The 24,899-nt window shown below is 38.7% G+C and overlaps 1 protein-coding gene across 2 annotated transcripts in view; it reads left to right on the plus strand.

Moving 5' to 3' along the window:
- ACAP2 (ArfGAP with coiled-coil, ankyrin repeat and PH domains 2) overlaps nt 1-24,476 on the plus strand; it is a 333,281-nt gene extending 308,805 nt beyond the window's left edge. For both annotated transcript variants that reach the window (XM_069213160.1, XM_069213161.1), the window contains 4 exons: nt 4,913-5,022; nt 6,853-6,963; nt 11,618-11,679; nt 24,229-24,476. In XM_069213160.1, the coding sequence (XP_069069261.1) occupies nt 4,913-5,022; nt 6,853-6,963; nt 11,618-11,679; nt 24,229-24,332 (387 nt within the window). In that variant the 3' untranslated portion in view covers nt 24,333-24,476. The remainder of the gene's footprint in view (nt 1-4,912; nt 5,023-6,852; nt 6,964-11,617; nt 11,680-24,228) is intronic.
- The last annotated feature ends 423 nt before the right edge of the window (nt 24,477-24,899 follow it).

The raw sequence follows: 24,899 nt of genomic DNA on the forward strand, positions 1-24,899 counted from the left end.
ATAAAAATATAGCCTTTTATGCTTTGTTTAGCTTAGTTTAATTTTCCTACATTTTATACCCTATCCTGAACTTGCATTGTTTCGCAGTTTATTTAATTGATTTCTTGTATTCAGTACGGACTTTGGGGTGTTACCAATAAAATTCCGCTCTTTTAACTTTGTAACATCATCTGTAAAGCTAAACAATCTCTATGATGGCTGTGAACTTGTGCCTCATATGATGTCAGACCCTATCACAATTACGAATCAGGTTTTTACATTGGTCATTAGTGAAGGTGTGACTAAAGTATTTAACACTCTAGCTCACCTGCATAGGGTGCGGCATTCCTAGTTTCCCAAAGACAGCCAGTGTTCCTAATCCCAGGATGCTGATCCACATAATTGGACGAGGGCTTGGAGTTGTTTCATTTTATTACAGCATCCCTCTTTCTCAAATTCACAAAAGGTACACAGTTGATCTTCTCTGGAATCCTCAATGGTATATAGCATCTATTGATATGAAAATTGGATACTTGGCAATATTTCAAAAGCTACAAGATCTCTTTACCCAGTCAACCTCTAAGCTGAAGGATTCTGACCAGGCTATGCAACATTTTAATGACTAGAATGACACTGCTGTTCTGGATGCTGCTTCTATGGTGGATAGTGATTTGGGTCTGTGTCCCCGTACCACTCCTACCTTGATCTAGACTATTGTGGTTCCACAGTGTAGGCCCCCTCTGCCCCTCATGTGACAGTTATCAAGCTTCCTTTGAGGCCTTTGTAGTTACCTTCTGTCAAGGTGCTACATCAGAGGCCAAGCCCTATGCCTGTCAAGCAGAAACCATCTAACGTGTTGTGGTGTTCTTCTCTACCAGTTTGGCTTTGTGCTACTTTCTTCACTAGCTGTCAAATAATGTGCTTTTCTCCATTTGGCAGAGTCACCCCATATACTTGATGTTTAGGAAAAGGGGATGATTTTGTTGATTTTTATGTATAGGTGAAACTTCCTAAGCATGTTTCTTGCCTTTTGTAAGAAAGTAGGAAAGAATGTAGTTTCCCCGAAGAGTATGTTTTCTCTCTCTTCCCACACCTGGGAGCTTGATGGTGTAGAAAATGAGTGTTTTGACAACAAGCAATGCCTTATCCATTCTCTCCTGCCATGTTTTCCAAAGTCCTTGACTGTTGAACGGAAGGTGTTTGCATCTTACAGTTTCAGGTTACGTGTTTTTAAATACAATTTGTACCGGACAGCCCATGTCTTCTAATGAAATGCTTGTTACATTGTGAGGTCTACCCTATTCTGAAGTTCTGCCTGCTTTTCTCCAGTTCACAACAGAAAGAATGTAGGAAATAGCAGAGCCATCTGCTTAAGAGTGATGCTGTGTCGCGATTCTTGTTTTTCTTCGGCACTTTGGTAACGCCTAATCTGAATTGCTGGAAATGACCTCTTTAGGTCGAAGGCGGACACAAATCAGCAGATAATTAAGGGTTGCTGTTGAGATTTTCAACACTTCCTCAACATTAAATGTATATATTAAAGCATTTTGATTTGTCACACAATCTTTCAACATTAGTGTAGACATCAGTTCCACAGCAACTATAGTATTTTCAGGCCACAAGAGGCAGATAAGCACCCCATGTTCATATACTGCAATTTCACCCTTGATGTATGGCAAATAACCTGTCTGACGCTTCAATGAGGCATTACTGATTCTTAGCACACCACTGAAGTACTCCAAAATGGGATCTTGTGACATCAGGCCCGAGGTTCCATCATGTAAGACATTCAGGGTACCTCTTTGTTTCCACTCACATTTTACCTTCTAACCTGCTTTCCTTGTATCTTCCTTTCCTGTTGCTAGATTTGGTAATAGCACCACACCATTATTCTAATTTCTGACTCATTTATTGACTCTGTTGCATGTTTTCAGACAGACTACAAATATTCTATGTCTTTGCAATGTCAGCGTGTCCTTATTCACAATCAGCCTCCATTAAGGTAAAGTTTTCCTCCACATAGTGATAATGTCAGCATAGAAAAGATGCATGGAAAATATGTAGCCTGACTCTCAAAGGCAACCTGTTTGAATGTTGTTGTGCTTGTGAGGATTTTTCCAAAGTTTAGTTATTTATAGACTGAAAAGTGTGTTCCTATGAAGTGTGAATGGTGGAAGTGTCAACAATGCAAATCGTGTTTTAATTTGGTGACCAGTCACAGAGCAATGTCTTTATGACGGTTCCCTGTACTTCTGCACATAACTTAGGTGGTCTTTAGTACATCAAGCTTCGAACGGTGCATGCGAAGCCCCTGATTTTTACATGGTTTATGGAGAAACAGAACATTTCACAGATCACTTTTTTCTATGTGAAGAGAAAAAAAATAACTGAAATGTAAGCTATTACAGGCTTGAGAATATTTCATAGAACAAGCTGCAATACTTCCTGTTTTAGACAAACATCATACACACTGAAAAAAACTTAATTTTGCATAAACAGTTGTTTTGTGAATTTGCTTATATATTAAAATCTTCACAAGTCTTAGACCTTTGCTTCCATGCCTTCCTAACTTTTCGTAAGAATTAGTACTTTTTTTGTTTTTTAGAAATTTGGCTAGATAAATTTCTGCCTAGTTGCAAAAATAATCTCTTCCTAAATGTATATCTTTGTCTACTTCTTCCCCCCGCCAAAAAAAAACCACTTATTTTTTTTATTCACCAATAGCTTCTCAAGCCTTTTCACTCTGCAAGTCCAAGCATGAGAAATTGGAAAATATTTACCATTAATCATGATGATGTTGAAAAAGAATGTTTACAAAATTCAGCTTTACTTGTTTTAGAAAAGAAGAAGGTTGCAATTTCAGGGAAATAAACTTTGTGCCCTTTTCTGGTGAAATAAAGCACACAGCATTTCGTATTAACATGATTTGAAAAAGAAACCAAAATTTGCTTTGATTGAGCCTTAACGGAAACCGGTCAATTTCAAATCTTGAGTATCATTAAATATATCACAGTGTGGGAAAACATACTCTATCATTATGTTTTAAAATAATGTTATTAAGGTTTCAACATGAACATGCCAAAATATGAACTAAATGTTTTATCACCAACAGAAACCCCTCAGTAATCAAGTTTAATTAATACACATTGTGGCCTACAGGGGCCCCTTTTGGAACAAGAGCATGAATTTAGCCGCTTCCAAAATGTGAAGCATTAGGCTTAGTCCATCAAATGGTGATGTTTCTTATCTAGAATGTATCCTAGGTGGAAGTTTCCAATATGAAAAGTTTGCCCAGAGAGCACATCGTCAGAAAGAACAAGTGTTACTTAAGATGTTACATGTTTAGCCCTTGCATGTAGACTACTTTAGCTCTCTGTTGTTGAAGACCTGTTGTCACTAACATTTTAAGTACATATAGTGGAGTTTGTGTCAGCCCATTGCTCTTGATTGGCTAGCTTTTTTGTCTATCTCATTTTCTTATTACTTATTCTATGGCTTTCCTCGCTGTTGTTTGTTTGCCCCACTTCTTGACCGTTTATTCTCTACTGTGGTATGTTTGGATGACTTCTTCAGAGCACTACTAGACCTGTGGCAGACAGAAAAAAGCTCGAGCCTGCTGTTAAGAGCTCGGTGGAGACCATAACACAGTACAAAGAAGTGAACTCTAACAATCTGTTTTCTGACCTCCTGCTAAACTAAAGGGCTACAAAAATTTGCAAGAAACCCATTTTCCTTAACAGCCCTGATGACCAGATCAAACCAAACCCGTCTTGGACCCTGCTGATGGGTTTTGCTGGGGTGAGGTTGACCCCATAGTACTGTCATGTGACCCTTGGCTGTGTCAAAGTGTACTCCTTTTGATGTCCTGAAAAGCCTGTGACATATAAACGTTTTGACTCCAAAGACCTTCAGAGGACTGGGACAAAACTTTCAAGTCAGTCTGACGAAGCTGCATTGCTGCTTTGTCAAAAATTCAGGTTGCTCGCATTCTGAGCTATTCCACATGAGCAGCATGTCACAGAGAGGGCATGTGAGGCCCTGTTCAGCTACAGCTTAGAGCCTTGCCCTGCTGGACGAATTGGAGCTCCAAAAAAGTGACTAAGTCCAAATGTAGAAATCTTCACCAGGCAAAGACACCTAATGTATTGGGCCAGCGAGAGACCTTTTGGTGTAGGTTTTTTATTTCTCCTACTCTGAGCTTTCCCGCTAGAAGTCAGTGGCTTCAAGGGGACCCTGTGCAACAGGTATCAGGTATTGGACCTTGTAGTGCCCTTCTTGGCCACAGCCTGCTACCTTACCCTGCTGAGGATTTTTGACTTCCATTCCAGAGACTAAATCAGAAGGTAGAACTTCCATCTGGATCAAACCTGTTTTCGCTGTCCGACCCGCACTCCATTGCAGTTGTCCTCAAATTGTGCCTAGGGTCCTGTTCAAGCACAACCAGATGACCACAGTTGGCTCTTAATGCTTTTTAGCACTGTTCTCATTTAAAACTTTCTTTTGTTTTAGTCTCATTTTGTTAATTAAATTATTCTATATTTTTACAAATTAGAGTAGTAGTATTTTTGTGTTGTGCTTTTGCCTTTTTGATGTTTTGGTACTTCTAAATGCTTTACACATTTTCTTAAGTTAAGCTTGTCTGCTCTGTGCCATTGCTATCATGGGTTGAGTTAAAGTAAAATTAGTGGGTCTAACACGGCAGAGACTGCAACTAATTATCCACTTTCTCAAAGAGAGCAATCGACGAAAAGAACAAAAGAGGAGCACATATGTTCACTAAGTGCAATTATGTGACTTCCATTAATTATCCTGACTTTGAGGGTCTGGATGTTTTGAAATGACCCAGGCATTCTCAACTTTCATGGGCAATTTTCCATCTATGTGAGTTTTGCATCCCTAGATTTTTAGCACTGATCAGAATTTTGCATCCTAGGGTTCCTTGGTCACTTGTGAGTTCCTGCTACAGAATGGTGCCAATGTTAATCACATGGATCTATATGGTAGAGGACCCCTACATCATGCAACTGTTTTAGGACACACTGGGTAAGCTAAAATACATTGGCCTTCTGTTATGTAGCATCATATGTTACTGTTATAATACTGAAATACTGTTATACCATTGACATGTTTACAAATCCAGTAATGCATTCTTCATACTCCAGAAGTTCATTTTATCTCCAAAAGTAACTAAGTGATTAGGCTTGTTTTATCTTCAATAAGGTTTTTTTTTTTTTATGAATACAGCTGTTCAGTAAAGCTTTAGAAATAGCAGAGTACTTCATGAAATGGTTATTTGTTATGGGGAATGTTAGCACTTATCAGGAAACTAAAGCTGCTAACTCTTTAAAAGGCTGCTCTCTATTTACATAGAGGGGTTTCCAAAAATATTTTAAGGGGTCAGGAAATCCAAGTCCCTGCCTTTTAGATTCACATTTGCCACGTCACTAGAGTGAGGGCAGGCTGTACCTATGGTACCAGAAATGGGACATAGAGAGAATGTCAATAAAGGCATTGGGAAATGTATTTCCTAAAAAATGTGCCATGATAATTTTTTTTGTTAAATTACAGCCTGAGAACAGCCTTTATTTCTCCTCTCTCGCTCTCAGTCAAGTGCCTAAAACTATATTCTTAGAAACAGTAATAGTCCTCAGTTTTCAAAATACATTTCAAATTAGCTTCAGTGATCAAAGAGACTAAAACAATGTCAAAAAGAAACATTCAAAGGAAGCTATAAATGTAAATTAACAACAATGTGTGGAAAATTGTTTTGATGAGCTTTCAGAAGAAATTCCACAGACTTAAAGTAAGCTGTGACCCAGCTCCCATGAGACCCAAACGTTATGACCTACCCGCTCAAAGGTAAAACAGTTTTTTGTGGAAAACACCTAGCACAAAAATTAGTAATTCAGCAGAAGCAGCAGTGGTGTCCCTAGAGAAATAGAAACAATGTGGATAAGGATAAAAGAATTCTTAACATCAAACCAAAGTATTTAGACACTTATTGAGTAAAATGGTGCAAAAAAAATAAAAAATCTGACGTAAGATCAAATGTTGTAGCAAACCAACAAATGGTAAACATAGAAAGAAAGAAAACTAAAAATCGATTGTTAATCCACAAGTTATAATAGCCCTATGGCTAAGTAAACTTTTGGGGTTCGTCTGAGTTGTAAAATATTAACTTCAGACTTGCATACAGTCCAAAGATCTTAAAGTTTTCATGATATAGCCAACACAAAGTGCAAAAAGTATTCACCAAAAGACGCTGAACATGAAAAAAACTTAAAAACCTTTGCAGAGAAGCATCTTGGGCTGTTTCTGTTTTTCAGATAGATTTGGAACCATGTCCCAAATTTTCAGCCTCCTGTAACAATGCCAGCCTCCAAATCATCAGGTTCTTGTACTCTGGTCTCGGTGTCCACTTAGAGGGGGACTCCACATAACTCCAGTATTTAAGGGCAGATTTAGTGTTATGCAGACATATTACTCCGTCACAAACATGATGGAAATCGTTCTACCGTATTACAAGTTCCTCTGGATATAATGAACTTGTAATATGGCCGACAAGATAAGTGACAAGTTTCTGACAGAGTAACCCATCTGCTGAACTCCAAATCAGAATGTAAGTGTACATTTCACATAGTAAGTGATCTGACTGTATTTCCTACCCAAAGTTTAACATAGCAGAAAACAGGTACTTTTGCCTCCTAAAAAGCCCTATTCGTGACATTACTTATATCATAGAGTGAACAATTGCGTCTAGCATAATCTCCTGATTGGTTTTACTTGATTTTTGAAAGTAGTACTCATAACCCAATTGGATGGCTGTCATGTTGTGATTATAGAATGCTGTCTTAATAGTATTTTTTTAAACAGGCAAGTCTGCTTATTTCTGAAACGTGGGGCAAATCAGCATGCAAAAGATGAAGATGGAAAAGACCCCTTGACTATTGCGGTAGAAGCTGCAAATGCTGATATTGTAACACTGTAAGTTTTTAAATATAATTCCATTAGAATATTATAATTCTTGATCTCTCATACTTGCATCTTTCACATTATTAGTATGTAAATTCACATCTCAGTCACACTGAAATGTGAAAAAGCCAAAACAATGAGCTATCATGCAATGTCAGATGAGTGAAATATGTTCTTTCAAAGCACATTCTGGCTTTAAAGTTTAACAAACTGACCTACTCAGACCTATGTTAGAAATCTAGATGTCCTCAAAAAATTATTAGAAAAGGTTGAATGTTACCTGTATGAGGAGGAGTGTCTCCCCCTCGATAAGAGCTAGGAGATGAAAAATAAAATAATAGTTGACTATTGTTTTATTTTTCATCTGCTGGCTCAGCCAGCAGTGCAGGGAGAGGCACGGCTGGGTCATGGGAGGTGGGAGGGTGGAGGAGGAGAGAGTGCACCTAAGTGCACATGTATGTTTGGCCGGCCGTCTCCAGCCCAGCTGTGTTGAACGGCTGAGCTGGAGAAACTGCACAGACCCCAGGGCTGTGTCTGAGCGGCAGTCCGAGCCACTCAGACTAATGCTGGTGCTGCTTTCATTCTTGGTTTAGCAGGAGTGACGCGCAGGATGGCAGGAATCGGTGGGAAAGTTCTTTTTTATTTTTTTCATTGTTCCTCAACACCCCTCCCGGTGCATCCACATATAGGCAGCAATCTCAGCCCTTGTGTTAAAAGCAGCATGAATACGTGCGTCGCCCCAAATTCTCAGCCAAACAGGCTTTTGAGAGGGTGCCTTTGGCAAAATTGGGTTAAGGCTGTTATTCCCTCTACTTTCTGGTGTCAAAGAAGGGCCAAAGGAGTTTTCCTAGTTTTACACCTGTACTTTCTCAATGCCTTCTTCTGGAAGGACCAATTCAAAATGCTTACACTGGCCCTGGTCTGGTCTCCCCTGAACCCTGGAGACTGGATGGAGCTCAGTCTCCCTTATTTCCATATACTCATTCTGCAGGACCATCAGCACTACCTGCAATTTGTGGTGGGCAGGTGTTTTTCCAGTTCACTGTGCTCCCTTTTGGTCTTCCCAGGGCCCCTTGGGTGTTCTCAAAGTGATGGTGGTGGTAGCAGCACATCTTCAGAGGTCAGGGTCCCATTCTCCCCCAACCCAGCCGACTGTCTGTTGGGTTTTGCCCCAGGCATACGTCAACCACCTCCAGATTACAGTGAACCTCCTGTCATGTTTGGGATTCGCTATCAAAGTGATTAAGTCAAACTTGATTTCTTCCCAGATGCTCCCCTTCATCAGAGCAAGCTGGACACAAATCTGTTTCATGTCTTTGCCCAGGAAAGGAGAGTCCAGGACATTCAGGATGTCTCACATTCAGGGGACATTCAGGGGAATCTTTCAGACTGTCTTATTTTTCAGTGAGGTCAGCTCTGAAACTGCTGGAACTGATGGCATCCTGCGGGTCAAGCATGCCAGGTGGCAAATGCAGGCCTTGCAGTGGGATATGACGTCTCAGTGAATCCAACATTAAGGGCCACTATATGTCAACATAGGAGATTGAGAATGGTGGATACTAGACTGCAATTGGGTCAGCGTCAGACGGCTGTCCCATGCAGGAGGCTTTGTGACACTGTTCCATATCGGTCTAAATATCAGTTTACCGGGGTTGAAGGCTTTACCTCTCCCCTCTCTAAGGAAGAGGATAGTCTTCATCGATTGGACTCAAAAAGAGCACTGAGTTCCTACATTGATCAAACCAGAGAACACTGGGCAAACAATCTATTCTTTGTGAGGTTTGCGGAAGTGAAGAGGGGCAAGGCTCTGTAGAAAATAGCTATCTCTTGTTGGATTGTGTTCTGCATTAAGATCTGCTATCCCTGGCCAAAAAACAGCCTGCTGAAAGACTGCAAGCTCATTTTACGAGGGCCAAAGTTGCTACCATTGCATTGCCACATGGAGTTCCTGTTCTGGATATCTGCCAGGCAACTACTTTGAGTTCACGCCACACTCACCAGGCAACACTGATTGGATTTCCCAGTTTGCTGCCAGGGGCATTTTGACCCCTCGGTCCTACAGGACTTTTTTGTTCGAGTTCATTCGGAGACCCACCTCCACATAGGTGCTGCTTTCGTATCTATTCAGAAGATGAGGAATCTGTGGTTAGAAGTCTCTGTCAGAAGAACAAGTTACTTACCTTTGGTAATGCTGTTTCTAACTGCAGAACCCTCACTGACCCTCTCATCCTCCCCAGTCTGTGAATGACTTTGCATTGGGAATATTCAAAAGTTGAGGAATCAGTAGTTCGATAGAGTCTATTAGAAACAGCATTACCAATGCTAAGTAACTATTTTGGTTCTTGCAAAACTGTTTCCCCATTGGTGTGCGATCTTAGTATTTCTAACGGCTAGTATAGTTCAACATTTCATTCTTGTCCATTATTCAACTTTCTCTGAGCAGTTGAGGGTTCCACCATCTTTTCTTTTACATAAGATGGTTCCTTCATTTCAGATATTTCATAAAATGTCCACGCTTAGCCATAAATCTCTCTAGCATCTTTAAAAAGAAATAAGGAACATTTGCACACGAGAGATCTTTTAAAGTAAAGGAGTTGAAACAATATAGGGTGAATCACTAGTTTTTCTGGATTGGCAAAAGAAAAGAAAACATTTGGAGATGGATTGTATGGTATATAACATTGTGAGATAATTGAAAAGATCCACCCAACAGGACCTACTCCACCAGTAGTAGGGAGATACATCTGTTTACTTAAGAGGCATTCCCTTTGTCAAGAGAGTGCTTATTGATGAATTCATACTTACATTACTGTTTGGACTTAGATAGCAAGGTAATTTGGAAGAGTGTTCTTCAATAGCTCCTTACATTGATCTTGACATGGTTCAGTCCTATTACTGGTCTCCAGCACAATTATTTCTGTACCACTTTAATAAAATATAGAATTTACAGGAAGACCCCTTGGGTCAAAAAAGTTGATTTGCACCTTTGGTAATTTTCTTTCTAAACAAAACATGACCTTTCTGCAAATCCCACATTTTCTCCTATTTTTAAGAAGTTTATATTCTTTTTTTTCCGATTTAGACTTTGAGTTGTTAGCTCTTTCTTTTTATTCTGATCATTGAGAGGCTTGCTGGTGCTGCCTGGCTCTAGACGGTTGAACTGATGTAAAATCTTTGGATCCATTCTTATGCTTTACAACACTTTTGAGAGGACAGATTTGTTACAAGTTCCTAGATCTAACAGTAAGCATTTCTGAAGGTAAGTAACTAGGTCATTCTTCCATCAACACACAAGCCGTTAAGGGGTGAAACGCGCTGGCTGGTCTTTATACATTTCGGTACACATTTTGGAACCTTGTTCAACTGTAAGGAATAAAAATTACTTTGCATAAACTCAAAATCACTGATTCTTGAACACATCTGAACTATAAAAACAATGCATGATATAGCTACTCAGCAATAGTTCTTTAACTTCCTATCAACTCTGAAGTATACATTGAAGCTTTGTCTGATAACTGTTTCTTAGAGATGGCAGAGAGGGGTCATGGAACTTGTGTTATGAAGCAATTTGATTGTGGTACTGGCTCAGCGGCAGGAATTTTCCCAGTAGTCGCCCAACTTGAGAGCTGACTCAACTTGAGAGCGGATGCTCTGAGTTGCTCTCTTTTTTGGGACCTGCTAGTGGGAACTACAACCTGAAGTGACAGAAGCAATCTTTTACAGGTAGAGATGTCCATGTGTGGATCTATTCATCACAGTATCAAACAGGAAGTGTTCCCAATCTGAAAAGTTCCCTGGGAGATACCATCTAGTATGACTGTTCTCACAACCAGTTCTGTCCATTTCTACCACTCCTACTGAAAGTCCTGCCGAAGGTGTATGAGGATCAAACACAGTTGAACCTGACTGTCCCAGATATTTGCTAGCAATATCCCTTAACATCCCATGAATGCAGTGAGGGATCATTTGCAAGTCTGTTTTGCATGGATTTGCTTGGTTTATTGCTGATACTTTCTCAGTTCCTCTCCACTTCTCGGATGTGGGGCAGAAAATCTTTCACGAGCTGAAGCCAGCCCACTGATCGGGGCTTTACAAACTGGTTTTCATCACATCCTGAGTGGGCGTCTTCGTAAGGAACGGAATCTCTGGGAATATATAATATCCAACAAAAAAATATCAATTTTGAAGGTAAGTAACTTTTTGTTCTCCGTATCAGAGGAAAGGCACGGGCAAAAAAAAGGAGGAGTAACAATAGTGTGTGCCTTACTTTTATGATCTCTGCAAATTGATTATTGCTTTCTTAAAACGTAGACAGTATGCAGACCATTTTTTATCTTTTGTGGAGGAACCTGGAAAACCTGCCACGTTCAAAATGCTGGGTATTCCCAAATATTGTAGATCACAAAATGATTCTGTCTCTGGCAGTGGTTAATGGATGAAATAGGAATTGAAGCAAATCTTGTCTTACAAACTGGTGGCCACTCTCTTCTAGTATGTACAACATATTTATTCCTGACTGCATGGCCAGGGAAACCTATATGCATACCTAAGAGATATAGTACTTTGTAAAATTTAAACAGCTCCGAAAAATCCACATCTAATCTGTGTTATTACTCACTCCCCTTTCCCAAAATGACCTCATTGCTTAATCTCTTTGTTTTTCCAGGTTGCGACTGGCAAGAATGAATGAGGAGATGCGGGAATCAGAAGGGCTATATGGACAGCCAGGTCAATATTCTAATAACAGCCACACTGACATGCAATATAAGAAATGTATCCAGGAATTCATTAGTATTCAACTTGATGACTCTTAGTTGGTTACAATGTAATGGAAATGTTAATGTTGGGTAATCAACTCCGCGTCCAGTGTTGTGAACGGAGCACACCTAAGAAATCGATATGTGATTAACCTTTAATAAGAAATAGTGGGTGTGGTTGACTTACCTGCCTCCAGTTACTTTTAGTAACTGGACAAAATTCAAAGCATTCAAACCACATTTTAATTGGATGATTAGATTGCAGTACCATGTGTGAATGTTGGCAATTGAAGGCTTCGCTGTGCTGTAACAGAGCTTGCAGCATGTTCGTTTATAACCTGTGATGCTGTGACAATCCATCTGGTATAGCATAAAGGTAAGAACATCCGACGTGTGCCCACTAAAAATCCTTTATGCATTAGGATTCCACAGGGCTGTGTGTAACACGTTGCCCTAGCTAAACACAAGGCCCGATTTCTTTGCAGATGGCTGCGGCCATGTCGGTGTCCATGTTTATTGAAACCATTTGTCTGTTTGGAAGGGCAGTTTTGTCAGTGGCTAAACAAACACATACTGTGTTATGAGAGAGAGGATATATTTAATTTTTAACTTCCTTCATTTTCATATCCATTTTAATCGCTTAATTTTCTTTGATACTATGTTATTGGCTTTTATGAGACCCTTCTTTTTTATTATTTGGTATTTTATTTTTATTGATTAATGCCAAAGAGCACAGAACAATAAACAGTACTGTAAATTATAAGACAATGTAAAGCGGGGAAAAGAGTTATAGTGTTCTAAAAGCTTAGTGAAAGCAAAACAAAATCCAACTAACAGTGTTTCTATGCAAGCATCGTAATTGACTACTTTATCTTTAAGTTGGAAGAATATGTTTAAGTTATATGAGCAATGTGATCGAACTTATTTTCCCTGAGTTAGTAAGTTTCATGAGTGCTACCTAGCATGTAAAAAGGCACCATAACAATTTATCTGCATGAACAAAGTGGGATTGCAGTTTGGTGGAAGGTATTGACTTGATTGTTTCCCATAGTTTCAGATTATGAAATTTCACCTAGTTCGCGGAGTTTCCCACTTCTCTTCGCTTACACTCGCGTAGTTTTTGTCTTGCGTTAGTTGGTGCTGAATTCTGATGTGCCTTTTGCTTGTACGAATGGTGATACGAAAATATGTTGTTAAATCTGGTGTGTTTTGTATGCAAGTGCCTATACCCTGTGTAGCTTTTCCTCATAGGAGGATCAACACAAAAATGGTACATCAAAATGCATTGTTGTACAGAATATTGAAAATGGTGAGCAAGCAATTTTAAGGTATCACAATTGTCACGATTTACACATGAATTGCCAACTGAAGTACAATTTTGCGACTTTTGTACATTTTCAGAGACTTTGCAACAAAGAAAATTGCAATTTTCCCTACCCATAGTATTAACCACAGTAAATTATTCAAGTTCACTTAGGATATGAATGTCAGTGTTGTTTGTCTGCATAGAAGTTGTTGTACTTCCCCATGTCCCCTCTCCCACCAGCTGATTTAAGCTACCTTCATTGGCTCAAGAAGTATGTGTTGGCGTTTTTCATCTGTTTACAAACATTCTGTTCAAGACGATACTGGGAACTAACTAAACAAACACTGTCTGTATAAATACTGGAACATTCGCACTTGGCCTTTGTGAAAAGTAAATTACAACGCATATTTTGTGCAATTTTCAGAATTTCACGAAATTCCCCAAATTATGCTGCTACGCCACATTGCATAATCATGCACCACTCGGAGTAAAAATAGTTTTGCATTGAAAATTTGCTGCAAGTGCAGAGTGACAACAGAATGCGAGTGGCTGTGTGCGATGCTTTTAATTTCATGCACTATTGTTTTTAGCAAAAACTGCGCTCTTGTGTCCGAAATTGATGTGAGGGTGCATTTTGCACTAAATTTTAGTTAGTAACTATAAATTTGAATTTAATAATTTTGCCGTAATTTCACACAATCCTGCAAAACCAAATCATGTAAATATTAGGTTTATGCTGGGAACTTTATCTGTTGGAAGAAATCAAGTGGAAATTATGGCCATCATTTAAAAACAATCAGTAGGTCCGCTTTTTGATACAATTTGCAATACGTGTTTGCATGTTCTTGAAAAGCTGTAGTTCATTCTTTACCAATGTTGGCTGCAGTACTTTAGGCAGTTACTAGTGGTACTTCAAGCCAATCATTTTGTTTTAAAACAAACCTGACAAAACAAGCATTGACTAAGCCAAAAGACTGGCAGTCAAAGACAGATTTTTGGGCTTTTTAGTTAGTGGATGAGAATAGCTGGTTTTGCATATTTTAAAATCTCTCTCCCCCGTGTCTTTTTGTGAAGCTACTTATGTAGGTAATAATTAAGAAGGTGTGGTTCTGGATGAGGACATGAGGGTGGGCACATCTGGTGCAAAACAACTCACTGCTCAGGGAATGTTAGGTTTAAAAAACAGATTCTTAATTCTAACTGCACTGTTCTCCATAAAACCCAGAAATAAATTCAGGTTTTGTTGCCTGCTGTCAGAGCCATTCACTGAATGATTTTATTTTTTAAATGTATTGTCGAGACTGCAAAGGGGAGAAGACAATAGCACTATGCATCATAATGAATACTTGAAAGAGAATATATATATATCATGAGTACTTTACAAAATGTGGGTAGATCATTAGAGATAAACAATAAACATAATCAACAGTTTCTAATCTGACATCAGATCTTCAAAACTCCCCCAAATACAATGACATTTTAGGGTAGATCCCCCTGATCTGATCAGAAGTTCTAATTCACATGACTCCATCGCTTCTTTCCACCACTGCGTGGGCAGCTGTATGTTCTGTAATACCATTTGTACAGTTTGGAAGGGATAATTATGAATTTTAACATTGTACAATAGATCTGGCCTCTTAATCTTATAGAGGTGACAACTTTGCAGTATCACACAAGGAGTTTGGAGAGTTCTTGTACCGAAACCCCCTCGTTTAAGCTAACGGTACATTTATCAGTTCGAATTCCCAGATCATTAAGAGAGTGCGGGATAAGACAACTATATTTTCCCAAAATGCTAAATGAATGCTTGCCAAATATCAAGAGCGCAATATCGGGTTTGGCCATCGGGGTAGTATTAGTGTTACTTTCACTCGGTAGAGCGGTGCAAATCTGCAGATATTTTAAAAAGTCACTGCAGTGTACGGTAATTACTGCCTATACATCGGTGAACAATTTAGGCCCAGAGACATCAAACAAGTCGCCTATCTGCTTAATCCCCAGCTGTGACCAAGCGCCAAAATAAGAGGAGGTAAAACACTCCGGTAAATCCAGGTTGCCCAGCAGAAGTGTATAGGCACGAAAAAGTGGTATTTTCAAGAACCTCCTCATATTAGTCCAGATTTTTTCAAGAGCAATCTCGGTTTTTAATTTAACTGTTTTGAAAAATTTGCTGGTCTTAAATTTGGTGGTGCTGCTACCGTTTTCTTCCTGGCTAAAATGGTATGAAGCCATTATCTGGATAAGATTAATACAACATATGGATACGGTCAGCCGTACTAGCCCAGTAATAAAAGCATCAATCAGTAAGTGCCAACCCGCCATCGGCTATTGGGAGTTTTAGAGTTTTTAAAGATCTACGCTCTTTCTTTTTATGCCTAAGAAATCTTGTGATTATAGAGTCTAATATTTTAAAATATCTGTAAGGAACCTACAAAGGTAGTGAACAAAAAAAGTAAAATATTTTGGGGAGAATGTTCATTTTATTTAAATTAATTTGCCCAATAAAAGAAATGGGTATATGCATCCATTTATCTAATAATAATCTTAAAGACCCTAATTGTGCTGTGTAGTTATATTCAAAGCATAGCTAAATCTTAGGGGCCAGAATAATGCCCAGTTAACTTGCTCTAGCTGTCACTCTCTGATCAGAGCTAGTTGCGCCTCCCGCAAAGATCAGTTGTGTTTTATGTGCGTTCATTTTATACCATGAAACCTGGCCAAAATTGAGTGCAACAGAGCAATGAGAAAATATTAAAACGTCATCTGCATAAACAGCCAAAGGTGAGGCCAGTGACACATACGGATTACTTGGAACATTTATACATAAGAGCTTGATATATATGGCTCCACATACAATACATAGAGGGCGAGTGCCATGCAAAGTAGAGACAAAGGATGTTAACTCCTGATGCATGCTAATCTGAGCTTTAGTAGCCTTATAAATGGCTTTAATCATTTTAACAAAACTAGAGCAGAAATTAAACTGAGCAAGCACTTCCCAAAGAAACATTCAGAATACACGATTGAAAGCTTTCGCAGCATCAAGTAAGATGATGTTGAGCGGTTCCTCGAACATTTCAGCGTGGTCTATTAAAGTAGAAATCAAGTTTGTATGAAAGATCGTGCCCCTCCCTGGGATAAAGCCATGCTGTTCCAATGATACCAGCTTAGAAATACCCATATTTTCTCAGTTGGCGAGAAGCTTGGTGAATATTTTGGAATTGGCGTAATGAAGTGAGATGGGCCAAAATGAGATACTTTCTGTTGGGTCTTTATCCTTTTTCAGGAATATTGTAATGATGGCTTCATTCCAGGAAGAAGGAAAATCACCTACATTCCCGATTTCTTTTAACACCTCCAAAAGAAGTGGAATAATTATAGATGCAAACATTTTATATATTTTATATATTTCTAATGGGATTTCTGATGAGATGAGATCTGGCCCTGGCACTTTCCCTATAGGTAAAGTAGCGATGACCCAACTTAGGATGTTCTGCTGTATTTGACTGTCACTCCACTTAAAACAGATGAATAATTTCTAGTGCAGCAGTACGATATCAAACAAATATGTACATAAATAATAGAATTAACATGTTAGTGCTTCCTCAGTTGACTTATCTCAATCCAGCTATATACAGTTCCAAGATGGTACTTGAATATTTAACATTTAAATAATAATAAAAGTTAAATATATAAACGGAGTATATAAACTAGGAACCACAAGGGTTATAAAAAGGCTTATCCTCTAGATGAAATTCAACTGGATCTGTTTTGTTTTTTATCTTTAGCTCACACCTTTTTTCTGCATTGGCTTCATTGCCTTCAAGTTTCAAATAACTCTTAGCCCCAAGTGATGATGATGTGCATTAAGAAAGGTAGCCCTGTTCTTAATATTCATGCAGTAAGATGTATTGAAATGGTGACATGAAGAATACCTACATGACACACACTCCTTCAGAAAGGCCTCAGGCTTATGCCACAAATCTTCAAATATAAAATGGAAAATGAGAGGGAGAAATCTACACTAGGAGAAGTAGTTCAGCTTTACAAATAATGCCATATCTCACATTTTGAATGATTTTTGTGACCTCACATTGTTGAAAGACGCACTGTAAATAAAGTTGCACATAGCTAATATACTTTGCCTGACTGAGAAGCATGTAATGTTTCTCAAAATATTTGAGGTGCCTCACATTATGGGCTTTTTTGAGCTCATTTTTAATTTGCTTTTTTATCGTGAATAGAATGTGAATTGGTAATCAGTTTACCATATAAAAATTCCATACCTTGCCATGTTCTTCAGGATTTAATATACTATGATGGTGTCTCAATTAGTAAATAGGTATGTTAAAAGTTAATTGAATGTACTGATTAATTTGAATGTATTGTGATTGGTGACGGAGTAAAATTGGCATAGATTTTTTTTATATTCATTTAGGTTACTTATATTCCTTTTACATGACTTCTGTTGACATTCCTAAACTTATTGTACTTTTTCCCATTGTGTGTGGGTTCAAGGAGGCATCTTCGTGTTCACAGAAGGGTTGCCTCATGAATTCTGACTCCGTGAGCTGCCCGGTTTGCTTCACATTACTATTGTTTTGTCCATTAGAGAAGAATGGTCAATTCCCACAGTGACAAATATTTGCTAATAATAACAGTATACAATATGCCAGTATTACCTTTCATTAAACTTTCTGAATATATTGTAAAATGCCAGTTTTATCTCATTGTTGAATGTGAAGCAAGATATATATATATATATATATATATATATATATATTATTTTTGTATCAGAAATCTCCACCTTACCTATGACACTCTTGCTTGGAAAGTCTTCCTCAGAAATGTATTGCTTTAAATCTAATATTTGTGCTTTAAACCAAACCTCTTTCATTTCTACATAAACAATTCTAATATAATTTTTTCAAATGTGTTTCTTTACTCACAAGGTTTAAAATGCTTGCTTGCCCCACATATCAGTGTCTCTACATATTCTCTACTTCTTCTTTAGTGATACCTGTGTGAATACTTTTGTTTACCTGTTCAATAGGTTATTTTGGGATTTTGAGTTACTTTGATTCACAGTCTATTTGTAACCTTACAGGTACATTGTGGCCTTTGCTTGCAGTTGAAAAGGCTGCTACAAATTGTACTTGAGCGAGAAAGGCACACTGTTTGTAACCCTGAAGGTTACCTGCATCTGAACAATTTTTCACCACCCAGTGACTTGGAACTCTTTCTGCACATTCTTCTCTCTCCCTTTTCTTCTTTCATCGGCTGTTATCTTTCAAATACTTTCTGCCTTTGGGGTTTTCACTGGATGTCTCTTGATGCAGACGTTTTTTTTTTTTTTTTTTTATATTTTGTAATATTTTTTAGATTAGCAGAGGGGATCGGCAGTTGTAAAGGAGCCACAACTATGCTGTCAACAGCATAGTGAAACGTGGTGAATTCAGTGAGCTGTGAAAAAAAGATACTCTAGATAGAAACGGTAAACCATACTGGGCAAATAGACTTCTGCATTTTAAAGGAGGGTGCGTCCTAATCCTTATGGGGCCTGCTCCTCTGTAAAGCAAGCGTGCTCATTGTGAGAGTTCTTGTAATTGAGTTAGTATAGTTTTGTTCTGTGGTAAAGATATTTTTCTTTTTTTGAGATCTCTGTGGTATGATGAGAAATGAAGGGAACCAAACAACAATGAAATTACTTTGTGCCTGACCCACTTTTTTCTGGTCACCAGTTTTCTAATCTGCAATGCAGGGGAATACTTCAACCCTTCTTGATGTGTTGTCATGTTTCAACCTCTGTCTATATCCCCTACATGTCTGGCTTTCATCGGGATAAATGTTCCCAACTCCACAGCGTTAGCACAGTACCTTAAAGGCTGAAGTGTGTAAAGAAAGGAATGTGTGAGTGTAATTCTAGACCAGATTTTCTGTATTTCAGAGAAGTGGCTATATTATTTGTCGCTTCAGTGGAAACCGGTATACAAAATAGAACAGCTGGCTTTTAAAAGCAAGATGACTGACTGAATGGCAGCCACATTGTCATTACAAATATTTTGACACTGTAGATTCAACATGGGTGATGGGCAGTACTTAGTCAAGTACACAACGTAGAACTAAAACAACGTACAGCGCAGTAATAAAAACTCTCTCTTTAAACCCACACCCCTACACACATGAGTGCCCTAAACACTTTCAATCAGTGTGGTTCTAAAACTCATCTAATATGTGTCAGTAGATATGATACTCGGAGTATTGAGACAAAAAAAGTTTAGTTGTCTTAAACATGACAGTTGAACACTAATAGGTCATGTGCAAAAAATGTTTTTAAATGTAGCACAGCCATACATATGCTTCCAAGCGCTCACCTTTAGCATGGGCACTCCCTTTTATTATACATAGTTCTGGAAGCTGCTAGCCAGAACGTGGAGTAGCTGGGAAGTGTGTATTTTTCATAGGATTCAGACTTCCACTTTGGTGCTTGTGCCATCATTGCACATATGATACATGTGTGTACATATCATAGTGTGAATGATGTTGATAGGCTTCTCTGAGAATAAGGTGTGGTTTAGTAACGAGCAGTTGTTAAATGGAACTAGCTCCTAGTCCATTAAAAAAGGGTAACATGTTAGTGGTTCTATAAGGGTGTGTTTTTCTTGTGATCTTATTATGCATCATTGCAAAGAGGCTTTTACACCTAAAACTCAATATAGAGCTTTGTGTTCTTGAATCCTCAAGGATTTCTAAGGGCTTTGGGAACCGCATATATTTGTTATTTGGGTATTTATAGGCAAACCTTGGCAAGGAAGATAGCAAATTGGGTTTGGGGCATTTTTGAGTATAAGAAAGATTAAGATTGATTATTTAAATATTCAGCATTCAACAGTACCTTAACAAATGTAGGGTTGATTATCCCTAGGTTAAGAAACAAAACTAACTCATCCACAGTTTAAGAAACCAAACAAAATCAACAAAGGTAATTGATTGATGTGTCTTAAACTTTTTCCACAACTGAAGGTGGTTGATAGGATGTTCCTTAATAAAAAAAAAAAAACACATAGAAGAATTTGTCTAGGAAGGTTTGTTTATAATAGGATATTGTGTAATTAATGATTGTTGAAAAGCTGAGCTTTATACACCATGTTTATAGAGATCCAGAATTTATGGATTTATAATTGGCCCAATCTCTTGAATCAATTTTATAACCTATATTGTTGATGTAGGCCGGCTTATTCAGCTGATCAATGAAGCAAATAGCTTAATTTTATGGTTTCTTCGTGGAATTCAATGTGCCTAATGACAAACCACTATAAAGCCAGCTCTGTATACCTAACGATTTTCAACAGGGAATACAGGACTACAAGGGAATTATTTTTACTGTAGTGAAAGGGAGAACCAGGACAGGGGAACTTGGTTAACTCCATACTCCATGCTCCTCAAATTAATGAATAGGCATAGTAAATGTAAGTTGAATGTATTGATTCATTTGATTGTATTGTAATTAGTGACAGAATAAAATTGGCATCAATGTTTTTATATTCATTTAGATTGCTTATTGTCCTTTGACCTGACTTCTATTTACTTTCCTAAAGGTATTGTCCTATTTCCCAATGTGTGTTTGCTTTCAAAGATGTGTCTCTCTGGTCACCGGATTGTTGCCTCATAAGTTCTGACTCCGTGACATATAGTTTGCTTCACATTACTATTGGTTTGTCCATTAAACAAGAATGGTCAATTCCCACAGTGAAAGGAATTTGCTAATGTTCACACTATAGGATATGCTAGTATTACCTTTCTTTAAACTTCCAGATAGGGATGAAACTGATAAGGGCCGATGTTGTCAGTTGTTGGGTCCATGCAACATAAAAAGTTTCAATCTTTCTTCATTGTAAACCCTCAGCCCTTTCCCCTCCTTTCATCAGTGGGCCTAGTTTGAGAATTTTAGGGTCCATATTTGTCAGTTCTGCTGAACTTGATGAGCACTGTGGTGGCTCTCCTGAATCCCTATTATTCTTTTGCGTACTAAATTAACTTGACATATTTCATAGGCAAAAAACGAGGGGGACCATCACAAAACTTGGTTACTCTTTGGATAGTAACTTGCGTGCGTAGCTGTAGATGTAAGAGTCCTACTTACGCTCCTGGTAGCTGATTTGACAGTAGAATATAGTTTTGTTTTTTAAGCACTAGCTAAACAGATTGTTTCACTGTAGACACTGACGGATGAAGCTGATGTTATTGTCATGTGGGCTCTCACCCTAATGAGACTACTGGATTTTGGCAGCAAAATCACCTGAATTGTGGGGAACTGAGTCCATACTCAGACCATGTGAGAACTGTCAGCCTAATCCGGGTTTTCCGGCTAACTAGCAGTGCCTCATCTCTGCCCAAGAGCAGGGATGTTTGTGGCAACTGGGCGCATGACAGAAATGACTCCTCAGGGGAATCGTGGTCGATCAGATCCCCTGAGGATTTCCTTCAGTTACATGAGTCTCACATATGCAAAGACAGACAGAGAATGGTTCAAAAAGGTTTATTGAATTAACTGCATCGTGATAAAATGGCATGAATTGCAATAACCAGAATGATAAAATACGCTAAAAGCAAAATGGTGACAAGAAGAGTAAAACACGGGAAAAGTCCTGCCATCCTGTTGCCAGGAGTAATATATGTGGTTCCTACCTAAGCTATGTTATAGCACAGCGTGATAAGACCTAATCCACCCTTCAGATTTCCCCCCTGGGAAGACATCATCCCCCAAACCAGATTGAGGAAGGCTGTTGTTTAGAAAGACACCATTCCCGTTAAGGCCAGGGATCCGGTAGTCTAAGCAAGCAGCTGTAGCAAAGGCAATCAGCATGCGGACGTGGTCATCTGGCTAGAATTTACTTCTAATGTGTATGGGACTACAAAGTGTTTTTATAATACAACTGCTGATGTTCTGAGAAAATGTCCCTACTTAAGGATTTGTATGTTTCTGTGAATGTTGAAGACACAGCTTACCACTTTGCCGGCAACTCTGTCTGGATGCAGCACTGAGGAAAGCACAAAGTGAAAAGAATGTCCTGCTAGGAACGTAAAGCTTTCTTAGGTGAAAGAACAACTAGTTAAAGAAAATAAAACCGCTCCGCAAATGTGGTCTAAACTAGAAAAATAAAATGAAGCTGAATAAAATGTAATTGGGCTAAAGTGCACACACAGAAGACCTAGTTGCTAAAATAACGTGCCAAAAAACATGGCTAAAATAGCTATGCAACGCTGTGACCATCACATTTCCTCTAAAATGCATAGATATTCCCCAGCGGAAGTGATATGAGAGCATAGGCTAAACGTACAATCACATACATATTGTCCTTCTTTCCACAAGTTAAAATGTAGTCTTGCTCATACAGTTACTTTCTCCAGCCTGTGTTACTAGATTAGTTTCTCCTCATTTGTTTCAGCATTTGGGGCCACATGTAAAAAGATCCTGTTTTGGGACTCGCAAATTGCGAGTCTTAGCGAATCGCAATTTGCGAGTGACAAAACCAGATGTATAACAGTGTACTTTACACTGTTTGCGATTCCCATTGGAGACAGCAGACCACCATGTCTGTGACTGCTTTTAAATAAAGGAAAACGAGATGCATTTCAAAAACAAAAATTAAGTTTTCTTTTCAATTTTTCAGAGCAGGCAGTGGTCCGTGGGACCACTGCCTGCTTGGAAAAAATATTTTCGCCGCCATTCACAAAGGGGACAGGGTCTCATGGGGACCCCTTCCCGTTTGCGAATGGGTTAGCACCATTCACGGTCACAAAACAATGCTACAATGCGCTGTGACTTGCAATTAGGAAGCTAATGCCCCTTCCTAATTGCGACTCACAAACCTATTTTGCGATTGGGTAAATAGATTATCGAATTGCAAAATAGGCTCTTTTTGTTTTTTTCCTGTCGCAAATGGTCTGATTCTGCGTTTGTGACAGGAAAAATGGTACGTACATGTGTCCCTTGATCTTATGTTATTTTGATTTGGACCATATGGAGTGCCATCTGCTCCCAGCAAATGGCTATATTATAATTTCTATTTGAGTCTTAGGAGCAGTAATGGCCATCTACTGGTGTTGGTGATTTGCCCATCGAAACATCCAGGTTTACCTTTTATTTCATAATTGTGGAGGAAATTACAAATGTCTGAGAGAGCCTTCCTGGAGATGGGAAACTACTCCTGTAGGAAACTTCTTTTTAAATGTGGTGCCACTTAATGATTATAGTGTTATTAAAGTAACCCTTTTTCTTGGGTGAATATTTGGACACTGCCTTTCTTATGTTTGTTTATATGTTTACCTTGGAATCTAGTGGGTATAAAATTCATGTTTTGGGCTATCTTAGTCTTTGCTCATTTGTTGCCTAACTTGGTGGTTCCCAGCATTTTGACTTCTGTGGACCCCCACTTTATTATTACTGGAACCCCAGGACCCCCACTGAATCATTTTTGGAATTCAGGGACCCCCTTCTGCGTCATTACAGAAAGCTGGGGAGCTGATCTGTTAATATTATTTAATTTTCTAAGCAGACACACCTGAGGAGACTTTGTGGACCCCCACGGGCCCCCGGGCACAGATTGGGAACCACCGGCCTAAATTATTTAGACTTTTTGTTCAGCTTTTATCGGCTGAAATTCAGACCAGGGATCATCCTCTTTATCTCCCGTCTTTTTCCTATAGAAATGAATATTTTTGATGGAAAACATACATTACCCTGTCTTGTGCCGCAACACTATTTAATAACTGTTCTTCAAGATTTTATTGTAACATTATTTAGTACAAGTCCCTTACAGGTTGGGGGGGGGGGGGGGGGGGGGGGATTTCGAACATACATGTACTTTCCTATTTTATTATGACCATTACTTTTGAGATTGTGTTTTGTATCTAAATTTGCATTCCCTTTTTGAACTACCTGCAAGCACTATTTAACTCTGAACCTTCATCTGTCGCGCTGCGTTGACGTTACCTTAAGGTATAGTTTATTTTGATGGTCTCAGCATTTCCATGTCGCTTCACTAGCCTGCCATCAGTCATGTAATCACCCTACATTTGTAACTTGTGCAAGGTCATTTGTCGACTAATACATTCATGTCCTCTTGTGAATGCTGAGTCAATACTATTGATGGAATGTGTTTTATTTTTGTGTCACAAGGTGTAACACACCTTTGTTTTTTACCTTTACAGGTGATGAGACTTACCAGGACATATTCCGTGATTTTTCACACATGGCATCTAATAATCCTGAGAAACTAAACCGTTTCCAGCCGTCCGATACACCAAAGTCCTGAGGGATGTGGAGGAGAAAAATGTACCCTGTCTCTCCCCACATCTGGTGCTTCTGGAGTACAGTGCCCGGTCCCTGGCTCATTACCTAACTTGAGAACATTACTTTAAGTACCGAACAGATTGGGACGTCCTACAACATTTGATTGGCACCATGAATCTAAGGTCTTTTATATGCAGTAGGACACCACAGTGCACCAGAAATGATGGATGCCTCAGCAGCCAGTATAGCAAAGTTCCCCTTTGCTTCAAATCTATGACGTTACCACGTTTTGACTGTCCATGTATTTCACCTTGTGGGTACCATGACGGAAGGATGAACAGATTTGAAGGCTTCTCACTGCAAATTATAAGTGATGCAGATGCCTTGCCACGTATTGTATGTCAGTTTGGCGCCTAACTGGTTTCCATGTAAAGAAAAGCACCAGTAAATGTTCTAAAATTGGTTATATTTTCATTCTAAATGGCAGCTTTTGAATACCTAATTGCAGTTTTCAGGTTTTAGTCAACAATGACTAGTTTGGCAGTTCAATTACTTACCTCCAATGATGGCGATATCATCTTTAATAGAT

This window comes from Pleurodeles waltl, chromosome 11, assembly GCF_031143425.1.
Source record: "Pleurodeles waltl isolate 20211129_DDA chromosome 11, aPleWal1.hap1.20221129, whole genome shotgun sequence".
Lineage (NCBI taxonomy): Eukaryota > Metazoa > Chordata > Amphibia > Caudata > Salamandridae > Pleurodeles > Pleurodeles waltl.